Below are 13,318 nucleotides of genomic sequence, written 5' to 3'. Positions count from 1 at the left end.
CATGACAGACCTCTCACCAATTAACAGACACTTACACTGTTGAAAAGCTGAGCCAGTACATATAAGAAGGGCCAAAATTCCAAACAGATCCAGACAGGGAATGTCTAACCTTAAACAGGGGCCCTAACCATTGTATTTCTAAAGAGATTTCCATGTAAAATAATCTACTGACTCTAGCATTGTCATTTTTCCAAAACCAGTAAGTCTCTCTAAATACTTTGGAACTTATTCTTCATGGAATTAATATTTCAGTTTTGTTTTGTTTCACAAGTTTTTAAGATTACCTTTTTCTGTAAGTACTGTAGGTCTTACTCCAGGAGTCCTCTCTAGTATATTCTTTTCCTAGAAAATGTTCCCAGTCTGTTGATTATCTATACTTGGTCCACAAATAGCATAAGTCCTCTTCAGTTCTCCTCGTCCTTTGTCTTCATCCAAGCGTGTGCCTGAAGACTGAAACATGTGCATACATACTTTGGAGGAACAAAGCAGAGGTGAGTTAGAAGAGGAAGTGTACTGTTATGTTAGCAATTTGCTGTAATCCCAGTGGTTATCAGAGGTCAGGACTGGGTAGGAAGACTCCTCAAACAGGAATTAACAGACAATTTCTGTTTCTATCTTGTCCTTTTTGATCGTTTATGTGTTTTTCTTTTTAAATAAAGCAATCAAGTGTTTGGGTACTTTGCTTCAACAAACTAGTTATGTTACTTTAGAAATGTTACTTTCTGAGGGGGCGGGAGGGCAGCCTGCAAAACGCAAATTCTGTGAAGAGACGTGGGGAAGATTCGATTCCGAGAAGAGGAAGAGCCCGACTGAAAGGGAGCGAGGCCGCTGAGGGGGAGGGGGCTGCCAAGATGGCGTCAGCCTCCTCCGGGCAGTCGGCGGTCGGATTTTCATCCTTTGATCCCGGGGTCCCTGTCAGTAACTCGGCCTCAGAGTTTGTGTAATTCAGGAAAAATAGAAACTTAAAAAGTTAATCTGATCCCACCATCTAGAGATGTTATATTTTAACATTTTGGTTTCAACTTTCTATGCTGTGGGGTCAACCGTAAGAGAGCACCAGCACCTGGAATCAAGAGACCCATGGCATCTGCTTCTGAGGTGCCTTGTGCCTCTACATTGCCCATCAAGAAAATAGGCCACCGAGGTGTGGATTCCTCAGGAGAGACAACATATAAAAAGACAACCTCATCAGCTTTGAAAGGTGCCATCCAGTTAGGCATACTGTGGGGAGCCTGAGTACCAAACCAGAGCAGGATGTCCTCATGCAAGATTTCTACGTGGTGGAGAGTATCTTCTTCCCCAGTGAAGGGAGCAACCTGACCCCTGCTCATCACTATAATGACTTCCGTTTCAAGACCTATGCACCTGTTGCTTTCCACTACTTCAGGGAGCTATTTGGCATCCGGCCTGATGATTACTTGTATTCCTTATGTAGTGAGCCACTGATTGAATTCTGCAATTCTGGAGCTAGTGGTTCCCTTTTTTACATGTCCAGCGATGATGAATTCATTATCAAGACAGTTCAGCATAAAGAAGCAGAGTTTCTGCAAAAGCTGCTTCCAGGATATTACATGGCAGGTAGCAAGAACATACGAATTGTGGTGATGAACAATCTTTTACCACGGTCAGTCAAGATGCATATCAAATATGACCTCAAGTTCAACATACAAACGACGGGCTTCTCAGAAAGAGCGAGAGAAGGTTCTCCCCACCTATAAAGACCTGGACTTTCTGCAAGACATCCCTGATGGCCTTTTTTTGGATGCTGATATGTACAATGCTCTTTGTAAGACCTTGCAGCGTGACTGTTTGGTGCTGCAGAGTTTTAAGATAATGGACTACAGTCTTTTGATATCAATTCACAACATAGATCATGCACAGCGAGAGCCCTTAAACAGTGAAACACAGTACTCAGTTGACACTCGCAGACCAGCCCCCCAAAAAGCTCTATACTCCACTGCCATGGAATCCATTCAGGGCGAGGCTCGACGAGGTGGCACCATGGAGACAGATGATCATATGGGTGGCATCCCTGCCAGGAATAGTAAAGGGGAAAGGCTCCTGCTTTATATTGGCATTATTGATATCCTGCAGTCTTACAGGTTTGTTAAAAAATTGGAGCACTCTTGGAAAGTACTTGTACATGATGGGGGCACTGTATCAGTGCCTCGTCTAGGCTTCTACGCTGAACGGTTCCAACGCTTCATGTGCAACACAGTGTTCAAGAAGATCCCCTTGAAGCCCTCTCCTTCCAAAAAGTTTCGGTCTGGCTCATCTTTCTCTCGGCGATCAGGCCCCAGCGGCAACTCCTGCATTACTTCCCAACCATCGGTCTCGGGAACACAAAGCACAAGTGACAACAAAGGCGGAAGTGGAGCCAGATGTTCATCTTGGTCGTCCTGATGTTTTACCTCGGACTCCACCTTTGGAAGAAATCAGTGAAGGGTGCTCACCTGTTCCTGGCCCCAGTTTCTCATCTGTAGTTCCAGAGACTTTGCAAATGCTAAATACAAGTTCAATGTTGCAAAAGCTTGAAGTTACGGAGTCAGAGTTCTCCCATTGAGCAACAAATCGTAGAAGACCTGAAATAAGATTCTGCTATCTCTGTGATCCTAAGATGTCAGCCTTTGCCCCAGAAATGCTGAGTTTTCTTCTGCTTGGTCATGAAAAAAGGAGTATAATTTGGAAGCTAGGGGAGCTCTCCATTTCCTACTTGAAGAAGAATTTATTCTCCGTGACCTTCCTCTGAATGGGCATTAGTGCCTTGGACAATTGAAGACAGCAGTATCCCCTCCACTTGAGTTGGGTAGCATGAATTTTTAACTGGCCTGCCTTGACTTCTACAACTGAAGTTTTTCAAAGCCCCAGTCTTTGTGCTGGTAGTGGGGTTGCTGGACTTGGTGGTTTTCTTCCCTCCTCACCTGCCTGTCACCAGGAGCTGGACTTTTATTAATTTCCTCAGGACAGACTGGCTGATTATTCCCATCTTAGCTTTTTCTCTGATCCCTGAAATAAGATCCCTGCACTTTTTATAAAGGTTTTTGGGAGAGTAAGGGTGTTTAACCACCTCCGAACCTTCTTTTTTTCCTTTAAAAAGGAAAAGAACAAACAGTCCATAGCACAATTTCAAGGCAGTTTCAGATCAAACTCCAGAAGTGTCAGAGTTGCCTATTTATATGGTTTCCACAAGAGCCCTGGTGTTCGTAAAACAGAAATGTGGTGATTGCTCTGAAAGCAGCAGTTCTTTAACTCCTCTTGAATTTCTCAAAGGTTGAAGGAATAGAGATAGTACAACATGGGGTTATTTTTACTCGTTTTGTTAATACAGTGGAGTGGATATGGGGCTCTTCAAAGCTCTTCCTAGGGAGGACACTGTTCATTGCCAGGCCATATAATTATTACTGTTTTGCAACTTGAAATGTATTCTGGTTGTTTTCTAAAATTGAGGACTTTACCATTCTCCAAAGGAGATTTCTTTGTTCTTCCAATTTTTCTACAACAATGTTCTATTGTTCATGGAGCTAAGGTGGAGGGAGACACCTGTGTCTGTTTAACAGGCAGTCCATACCTATCAGACTTGAGAATTTTTTCTTAAACTCTTGGGGAGCCAGCAGACTCCTGGTAAGGTTATTGCTGTGCTACACATTCTGCCTCCTGTCTTCATGCAGGGAAGTTGGAAATGGGAGCTATATAAGCACTCACCTACCCATCTCTAAGAGTTGTTTGTGGCTGTCCATCTGATCCGTCCTTTCTTGTCAGGGGAAGAAGAAAGCTTTGTGTCTCAGGCAGATTGTTGAAGTCTCACAATATCCCTTCTCCATCCCACTGGATAGTAGGTTAACCCATACACCAATTAACTGTCTATATTAGACACCTCCAAACCAGTTTCTGGCTGCCTGTCTTTGCTGCCATGTTTTTTTACAAGAAGGAAAGAAACAATTCTTGCTATTTTTTTTTCATAATTTACTATTTATGATGTATTTAAATGTTTTATTCAGGACAGAGTTCTGTAAGGGGTAGGAGGGGATATTTGAGGGAGGGCTGGGTCTTAGGGAAAGGAATAGGGGACTCATCGTTTTTATGAAGTGTTACTATTTGCCTCTACTTTGTATTGTTCAGAAATGGCAAATGTGATATAAAAGTAATAAATATCTGATTTTAATGTACAAAAAAAAAAAGAAATGTTACTTTCTTTTTTAAAAAAGTCTCTATTTTCATTATTGTCAGGATGATCAACTGGATTGACTTCTTATCTGGGGAAGTGCTTTTGTTTCAGTTGCCCTTAAACAACAGATGAATCTTTTTAAAGTTTCAGACTTTGAATATTCTATCTTCTATTTTGAATACAGAGAAATCAGAAATCAGACTGAACTCCAATTTTAGCATTAAGTAGTTGAATCACTAAATAAAGCTATTCTAGTGTATCTTTTAAATTGGCAAAGAGCTAAAACTGGTGATTTTTAAATTGCAAGTATAGTTTCTAGATCACTGAACATGATAGTCTACATGTTTCAGTCAATCTACCAACACTGAATGATTGCTTTTTCTTGCTGGGTTGATTTCTTTTCCTTCTTAGTCTAGCCATTTTTCGGGTTTAAAACATTCAGGTTTATTGAGCAAAGGGAGTATTCTTAAAAATTCTTTCCATCTTGGTTTATGTAAGTGTACAAGCAGGAGAATTTTATCACTCCCCAGGTAACTATGAGCCACTGGGCTCTGGCTGCCTGTTAAATTAGTTCTTTTGATTTATGGTGTACGTACATAAGGGAGAGCAAAAGTTGGCTCCTGTGAGCTTCTCTACGCCTGGACACTGCTTTGCTCATGCTAAAAACACTGTCATGAATAGGCTGTCACAGACTCAAAGGTCACTTTTCCATTTTGTTCATATTGAGAAATGCTTTAGGAAATTATCTTTTTTACCTAAGAAGTTTAGGAGAACGGGAGGATGTTGCCTGGTTTCCTTGAATTTTATTTGCTTGGCTACTCAGGACTCTCTAGAAATTGTAAATCAGAGTGTCCACGCAGTCCACATAAAGAGCATATTGCTTCCAAGCACGGCCCACCCATGTGCTGTTCAGAGACTGCGGGGGGAAGGGGGGTCCGATAAGGGTGAGGACTTATGATGCCTACCTAGTACACTCAGACATCGGAGACTGGGCTCTGAAGGCACAGATCTAATTTTACTTAGGATTGTACAAGACATTTATAGGCACATTATCCAATCAGATTAACATGCTTATTAAAGCATAACAGAATCATCCTATAGGTGAACTATGTGTCAAGGTAGTGTAAACAAACCAAGTATGCCTACGTAATTCTGCCCAGCAACAAGTCTGAGACAAAGGACTGGGGGGATGGTAAGCTCCTGCACACGACATGAAGCAAGGCAGGGTGAGCGAGCTCATAGCACAGCTTGCTGGGATGCTTGATGAGCAAGGCCTCCCCTTAGCTTCTAACTCAGCCTCAGCAGCTGCAAAGACCTTCATTCCATGGTGAGTCTTTACCATTACCTCAGTTTCCCTGTCCAGTCTGTTTGGCTTACTTAGACCATGGTGTCAGTGACTGCTGTCAGATAAGTTGAGGACTGTTCCCTATAGTTGTCTTGCTGTTTCTGGCGACACTTTGTTCTTGCAAAGATACCTCACTCAGTGCCACCAGACTTCCTCCGCATGTGTAAAGTTAATTTGTATACACCAGATGACACTTCCCCTTTGATTTAAGTGGTCATTTCACAGCTCGCGTTTAGTGAATGACACACTGTGCAATACAGCTGTGAACTAAGGACTTTTGACTTGGTTAGCAGTGGATATAGCATACAGGATTGATGGCTACTGTAGCCAAAGAACAACATGAGATTTACCAAGTGCTCTGAAAGCCCAGAGGAATGAAAGCATCTTTTGTTTGGGAAATTCAGGTTTAACTTCTGGGAGGTACCAGGTACAGGGTGGTTGTCTTCATGTTGGAATACTTGCAATTTGTACAGGAAGTAGCATTAGATTCCACTGATCTAGCCTCTGTTCCTCTTTCTTGGATCTAGCACTTCTAACTTAATGTCTAGCACTTAATGTCTCCCAAATGATGGCTATTCACCCCAAAACTTCCTTTTCAAGGCACCCATTTGGAAATTCTTTAGGGATGAAAAGGAGGAGTCTGTTAAGCCTAATCTTTATAGTCTCACTCAGTCTTCACATTCTTCAGACCTCAAACCACTCTCCCACAAATTCTCAGACATTATCTTACAGTTCCCAAAGATCAAGTCTCCTATTACTCTCTCTAACTTGCATAATTCTAACCCTGCTCACAGCAAAACTGTTGTGCCCAAAGGCTCGAGACCCCGCAAAGACCACCAGAGACCACGATCAATGCAAGCAGCAAAGAGTCATTTATTAGCAAGCTCGAGCCTGGTCCTCTGCGTCCTTAACCAGTGACACTAAGAGAGGCCCCCAGCCCTTGTTAGCAGGGTTTTTATAATGAAAGGCAAGCAGTTTTACAGTGTTCTTTTAATTGGTTAACATTTGAACAGCTAAACATTAGTCCTCCTCTGGTTGGGTCCTGCCAATCTATTTGATTCTCATTGGGTCCTGCCAGAACTGAACGGTCCTAGTGGAAGAAGGGAGGAGGGAAGGGGTGAACTATGCAGGAGATGAGTCGGGGCTAAGCCCCGCTCCCGTCCTTGACGGATAAGGTCTCCAGGCAACCGCACATTCCTCGGACAAATATCTCTTAACAACCTTGGTAAGCACAGGGGCCCAGCAGTCCTGTTTGTCCTTGAGACAGTTAGCAGCACAGATACCACCCTGCTCTCAACAAAACGTCTTCCAATATGTGTCTACATGACTTGTCTACTGCCAGACCTCCGTTCACTCACCACTCGATATATGACTTTCATCCCCTCCTCCCTCTCTGCAGAATCGTCCTTGCTCAAGTCATGAGTACCCTCCAGGTGGCTAAATTCAGTGTGCCCTTTTTGGTCACCATCTTATTGGTACCTGAGCTGCATTGAACTCAGCACACTCCTTTGGAGTTCAGTCTTTCCTTGGCTTCCATGATAATCTCATCCCAATTTCCCTCCCGCCTCTCCTGTCGGCTCCTCCTACATCTCCTTTGCAGATTTATTTCCCTCCTGGTCCACTGTCCTTTTCATTCTAAATTCTCTTTTCAAGCAACTTACTTGCTTCCTTGATTTCAGGAGGTCAGTGGTTGTAAAGCACACAAACAAAAATAGCCATAGAAATGGCAGGAAATTATAAAAATGTACTGTAAATATGTAAAATGAGTTCTCCTTTCATCTGTTTTATTTTCATAATGTTTCTAATGTGTATATATTTGAGTAGTACTTCACATTTTTCCAAACTATTCTTTTTTTTTTCTGCTGTTGTTATTGTTTTTTTTTTCTAAACCATTCTTTTTTTTTTTTTTTTATTGTGAACAAATGGGATACATGTTCTTTCTCTGTTTGTACATAGAGTAAAGGCATACCATTTGTGTAATCATACGTTTACATAGGGTGATGTTGGTTGATTCATTCTGTTATTTTTTTTCCCCTTCCCCCCACCCCTCCCATCCCTCTTTTCCCTCTATGCAGTCCTTCCTTCCCCCATTCTTGCCCCCCTCCCTAACCCTCACTCTAACCCTAAAACTAACCCCTCCCACGCCCCATTATGTATCATCATCCACTTATCAGCGAGATCATTCTTCCTTTGGTTTTTTGAGATTGGTTTATCTCACTTAGCATGATATTCTCCAATTTCATCCATTTGCTTGCAAATGCCATAATTTTATCATTCTTTATGGCTGAGTAATATTCCATTGTATATATATGCCACAGTTTCTTTATCCATTCATCAACTGAAGGGCATCTAGGTTGGTTCCACAATCTGGCTATGGTGAATTGAGCAGCAATGAACATTGATGTGGCTGTATCTCTGTAGTATGCTGATTTTAAGTCCTTTGGGTATAGGCCAAGGAGTGGGATAGCTGGGTCAAATGGTAGTTCCATTCCAAGTTTTTTAAGGAATCTCCATACTGCCTTCCAGAGTGGTTGCACTAATTTGCAGCCCCACCAGCAATGTATGAGTGTACCTTTTTCACCACATCCTCGCCAACACCTGTTGTTGCTTGTGTTCTTGATAATCGCCATTCTGATTGGGGTGAGATGGAATCTTAGGGTGGTTTTGATTTGCATTTCTTTTATTACTAGAGATGTTGAACATTTTTCCATATGTTTGTTGATTGTTTGTAGGTCTTCTTCTGTGAAGTGTCTGTTCATTTCCTTAGACCATTTGTCGATTGGATTATTTGTAGTCTTGGTGTTGAGTTTTTTGAGTTCTTTATAGATTCTGGAGATTAGTGCTCTATCTGAAGTATGATTGGCAAAGATTTTCTCCCACTCTGTAGGCTCTTTCTTCACATTGCTGATAGTTTCCTTTGCTGAGAGAAAGCTTTTTAGTTTGAATCTATCCCAGTTGTTGATTCTTGCTTTTGTTTCTTGTGCTATGGGAGTCCTGTTGAGAAAGTCTGGTCCTAAGCCGACATGTTGAAGATCTGGACCTACTTTTTCTTCTATAAGATGCAGGGTCTCTGGTCTGATTCCGAGGTCCTTAATCCATTTGAGTTTAGTTTTGTGCACGGTGAGAGATATGGGTTTATTTTCATTTTGTTGCATATAGATTTCCAATTTTCCCAGCACCATTTATTGAAGAGGCTATCTTTTCTCCATTGCATATTTTTGGCTCCTTTGTCTAGTATGAGGAAATTATATTTGTTTGGGTTTGTGTCCGTGTCCTCTATTCTGTACCATTGATCTACCTGTCTATTTTGGTACCAATACCATGCCGTTTTTGTTACTATTGCTTTGTAGTACAGTTGAAGTTCAGGTATTGCAATACCCCCTGCTTCATTTTTCCTGCGAAGGATTGCTTTAGCAATTCTGGGTTTCTTATTCTTCCAGATGAATTTCATGATTGCTTGTTCTACTTCTGTAAGGTACATCATTGGGATTTTAATTGGAATTGCATTGAATCTGTATAGCACTTTAGGTAGTATGGCCATTTTGACAATATTAATTCTGCCTATCCAGGAACATGGGAGATCTTTCCATCTTCTAAGGTGTTCCTTAATTTATTTCTTTAGTGTTCTGTAGTTCTCATTGTAGAGGTCTTTCACCTCTTTTGTGAGATTGATTCCCAAGTATTTTATTTTTTTCGAGGCTATTGTGAATGGAGTAGTTTTCCTAACTTCTCTTTCTGAAGATTCATCACTTATGTATAAAAATGCATTGGATTTATGAGCATTGATCTTGTATCCTGCTACTTTACTGAATTCACTTATGAGATCTAAAAGTTTTCTGGTGGAATTTCCTGGTTCCTCTAAGTATATAATCATATCATCAGCAAATAGGGATAGTTTGAGTTCTTCTTTTCCAATTCGTATCCCTTTAATTTCTTTGGTCTGTCTAATTGCTCTGGCTAGAGTTTCAAGGACGATATTGAATAGGAGTGGTGAGAGAGGGCATCCCTGCCTTGTTCCAGATATTAGGGGGAATGCTTTCAGTTTTTCACCATTAAGAATAATATTAGCCATGGGCTTAGCATAGATGGCCTTTACAATGTTAAGGAACGTTCCCACTATCCCTATTTTTTCTAGTGTTTTGAGCATGAAGGGGTGCTGTATTTTATCAAATGCTTTTTCTGCATCTATTGAAATAATCATGTGATTCTTGACTTTAAGTCTGTTGATATGGTGAATTACATTTATTGATTTCCTGATGTTGAACCAACCTTGCATCCCTGGGATGAAACCCACTTGATCATGGTGCACTATCCTTTTAATATGTTTTTGTATGCGATTTGCTAAAATTTTGTTGAGAATTTTTGCGTCGATGTTCATTAAGGATATTGGTCTGAAATTTTCTTTCCTCGATGTGTCTCTGTCTGGTTTAGGTATCAGGGTGATATTGGCTTCGTAGAACGAGTTTGGGAGGGTTCCCTCCTCTTCTATTTCATGGAATACTTTGAAAAGTATTGGAATGAGCTCTTCTTTCAAGGTTTTGTAGAACTCGGCTGAGAAACCATCAGGTGTTGGACTTTTCTTTGTTGGTAGGCTTTTGATGACTTCTTCTATTTCATTACTTGAAATTGGTCTATTTAAATTGTGTATGTCCTCCTCGTTTAGTTTAGGCAATTCATAGGTCTCTAGAAACTTGTTGATATCTTCAAAATTTTCTATTTTGTTGGAGTATAGATTTTCAAAATAGCTTCTAATTATGTTTTGTATTTCAGTCGTGTCTGTTGTGATATTTCCTTGTTCATTCCGAATTTTGGTGATTTGGGTTTTCTCTCGTCTTCTCTTTGTTAGTGTGGCTAAAGGTTTATCAATTTTGTTTATTTTTTCGAAGAACCAACTATTTATTTTGTCAATTTTTTGTATTGTTTCTTTTGTTTCAATTTAGTTGATTTCAGCTCTGAGTTTAACTATTTCCTGTCTTCTACTACTTTTGGTGTTGGTCTGTTCTTCTTTTTCTAGGGCTTTGAGCTGTAGTGTTAGGTCATTTATTTTTTGAGTTTTACTTCTTTTATTACATGCGCTCCATGAAATAAATCTTCCTCTAAGTACCGCTTTCATAGTGTCCCAGAGATTTTGATACGATGTTTCTTTGTTCTCGTTTACCTCTAAGAATTTTTTAATTTCCTTCCTAATATCTTCTGTTATCCATTCCTCATATAATAGCATATTGTTTAATCTCCAGGTGTTGGAGTAATTTCTATTTTTTGCTCTTTCATTTATTTCTAGTTTCAATCCATTATGGTCTGATAAAATACAAGGAAGTGTCTCTATCTTCTTGTATTTGCTAACATTAGCTTTGTGGCATAATATATGGTCTATTTTAGAGAAGGATCCATGTGCTGCTGAGAAGAAAGTGTATTCACTCTTCGTTGGATGGTATATTCTATAAATGTCTGTTAAGTCTAAATTATTGATTGTGTTATTGAGATCTATGGTTTCTTTGTTCAATTTTTGTTTGGAAGATCTGTCCAGTGGTGAGAGAGGCGTGTTAAAATCACCTAGTATTATTGTATTGTGGTCTATTTGATTTCTGAGATTGAGAAGGATTTGTTTGACATACATGGGTGAGCCACTCTTTGGGGCATAGATATTTATGATTGTTATGTCTTGCTGATTTATGGTTCCCTTAAGCATTATGAAATGTCCTTCTTTATCCCTTCTAACTAACATTGGCTTGAAGTCCACATTATCTGAAATGAGGATGGATACTCCAGCCTTTTTGCTGAGCCCATGTGCATGGTATGTTTTTCCCCATCCTTTCACCTTTAGTCTATGGGTATCTCTTTCTAAGAGATGAGTCTCTTGCAGGCAACATATTGTTGGATCTTTCTTTTTTATCCAATCTGCCAGTCTATGTCTTTTGATTGATGAATTCAGGCCGTTAATATTCAGGGTTATTATTGAGATATGATTTGTATTCCCGGTCATTTGACTCATTTTATTCATTTATTTGCTTATTTTTGACACAACTTGGTTCCTCTTTATTTGAGAGTTCCTTTAGGATATCTCCTCCCTTTGCTGATTTGCTTCTTTGTTTTTCATATCTTCTTCATGGAATATTTTGCTGAGAATGTTCTGTAATGCTGGCTTTCTTTTTGTATATTCTTTTAGCTTTTGTTTATCATGGAAGAATTTTATTTCGTCATCAAATCTGAAGGTAAGTTTTGCTGGGTATAAGATTCTTGGTTGGCATCCATTTTCTTTTAGGGCTTGAAAAATGTTATTCCAGGCCCTTCTAGCTTTTAGGGTCTGGATTGAAAAATCTGCTGATATCCGTATTGGCTTCCCCCTGAATGTAATTTGGTTCTTTTCTCTCATAGCCTTTAAGATTCTGTCTTTATTTTGTATGTTAGGTATTTTCATTATAATGTGCCTTGGTGTGGGTCTGTTGTAATTTTGTGTATTTGGAGTCCTGTAAGCCTCTTGAACTTGATTTTCCATTTCGTTCTTCAGATTTGGGAAATTTTCTGAAATTATCTCATTGAATAGGTTGTTCATTCCTTTGGTTTGTTTCTCTAAGCCTTCCTCAATCCCAATAATTCTCAAATTTGGCCTTTTCATGATATCCCATAGTTCTTTAAGATTCTGTTCATGATTTCTTACCATCTTCTCTGTTTGTTCGACTTTGTTTTCGAGGTTAAATATTTTGTCTTCAATATCTGAGGTTCTGTCTTCCAGGTGTTCTATCCTATTGGTTGTGCTTTCTATGGAGTTCTTAATTTGGTTTATTGTTTCCTTCATTTCAAGGATTTCTGTTTGGTTTTTTTTCAATATCTCTAACTCTTTATTGAAATGGTCTTTTGCTTCCTGTATTTGCTCTTTTAACTGTCTATTGGTGCGTTCATTCAATGCCTGCATTTGCTCTTTCATTTCATCGTTTGCTTCCCTTATCATGTTGATTATGTACATTCTGAACTCCCTTTCTGACATTTCTTCTGCCATGCTGTCATTGGATTTTATTGATATAACATCCAGATTTGTTTGAGGCATTTTCTTCCCTTGTTTTCTCATATTGTTCAGGTATCAGTGGACTGCAGAGATGTTGCAGATTCCCTCTATTGACTTATAATGTCCCTGAAGATTGCTAGTGTATCCCCTCTTATCCTTCAGTAGCCTGAAGTCTTAGAGGAAGTTGATACTTCGGTGTTCCCCTAGGTAGCTGCCTCTCTAGGGGTGGTGGTCTTCAGGTGGGGTATATTCCCTGCTAGAGGGCAGAGGTGCCTCTACTTGTTGACCAATGGTCATCCAATGGGGAACTAGACTGCGGGCTGAGGCACTGCCTGTTTGGGCCTGTGTCTCTGGTTTTACCGTCTTTGTGGGAAAACCTCACTCGGCGGGGAAGACTCACCCGGTGGGGAGGTCTCGCTAGTCAGTTCCCCTCCTAGAGGTTCCCCTCAGTCCACAACTACCACCTGGGCACGGCAGCCTTCCCAAGCAACGTTTCCAGGGGCCTGGACCTACCTCCTGGGCTTAGGAGCCCTGCCCTTTGCAGACGAGTCTCCTTAGGTGGCCCCTCCTCAGAGAAGCTGCCCGAAGTCCTGGAACCTTCGCTCCACCCCTCAGCTGGTCTCTGTGTAGCTCTCCTGGGCCTGGGAGCCTCACCCTTCGTAGACGAGTCTCCTTAGGTTGTCCCTTCTTAGAGAAGCTGCCCGAAGTCCTGGAACCTTCACTTCGCCCCTCAGCTTGTCTCTGTGTAGTTCATTCAAGAAAAGGTGCCTAGGTCCCTGGACCGGACCTTGCTATGCACCTAATC

The 13,318-nt window shown here is 40.6% G+C and overlaps 1 protein-coding gene across 1 annotated transcript; it reads left to right on the top strand.

Annotated features, from left to right (window-relative positions):
* The first annotated feature begins 762 nt into the window (after nt 1-762).
* Nucleotides 763-2,941, top strand: LOC124985152 (phosphatidylinositol 4-phosphate 5-kinase type-1 alpha-like). The gene is given in 5 exon segments (XM_047553598.1): nt 763-934; nt 1,053-1,213; nt 1,216-1,657; nt 1,659-2,342; nt 2,344-2,941. Coding segments are annotated over 5 exon segments (1,590 nt in total). The 5' UTR covers nt 763-851; the 3' UTR covers nt 2,564-2,941.
* Nucleotides 2,942-13,318: the final 10,377 nt, after the last annotated feature.

This window comes from Sciurus carolinensis, chromosome 5, assembly GCF_902686445.1.
Source record: "Sciurus carolinensis chromosome 5, mSciCar1.2, whole genome shotgun sequence".
Lineage (NCBI taxonomy): Eukaryota > Metazoa > Chordata > Mammalia > Rodentia > Sciuridae > Sciurus > Sciurus carolinensis.
This window is presented reverse-complemented; position numbering and strand designations above follow the sequence as displayed.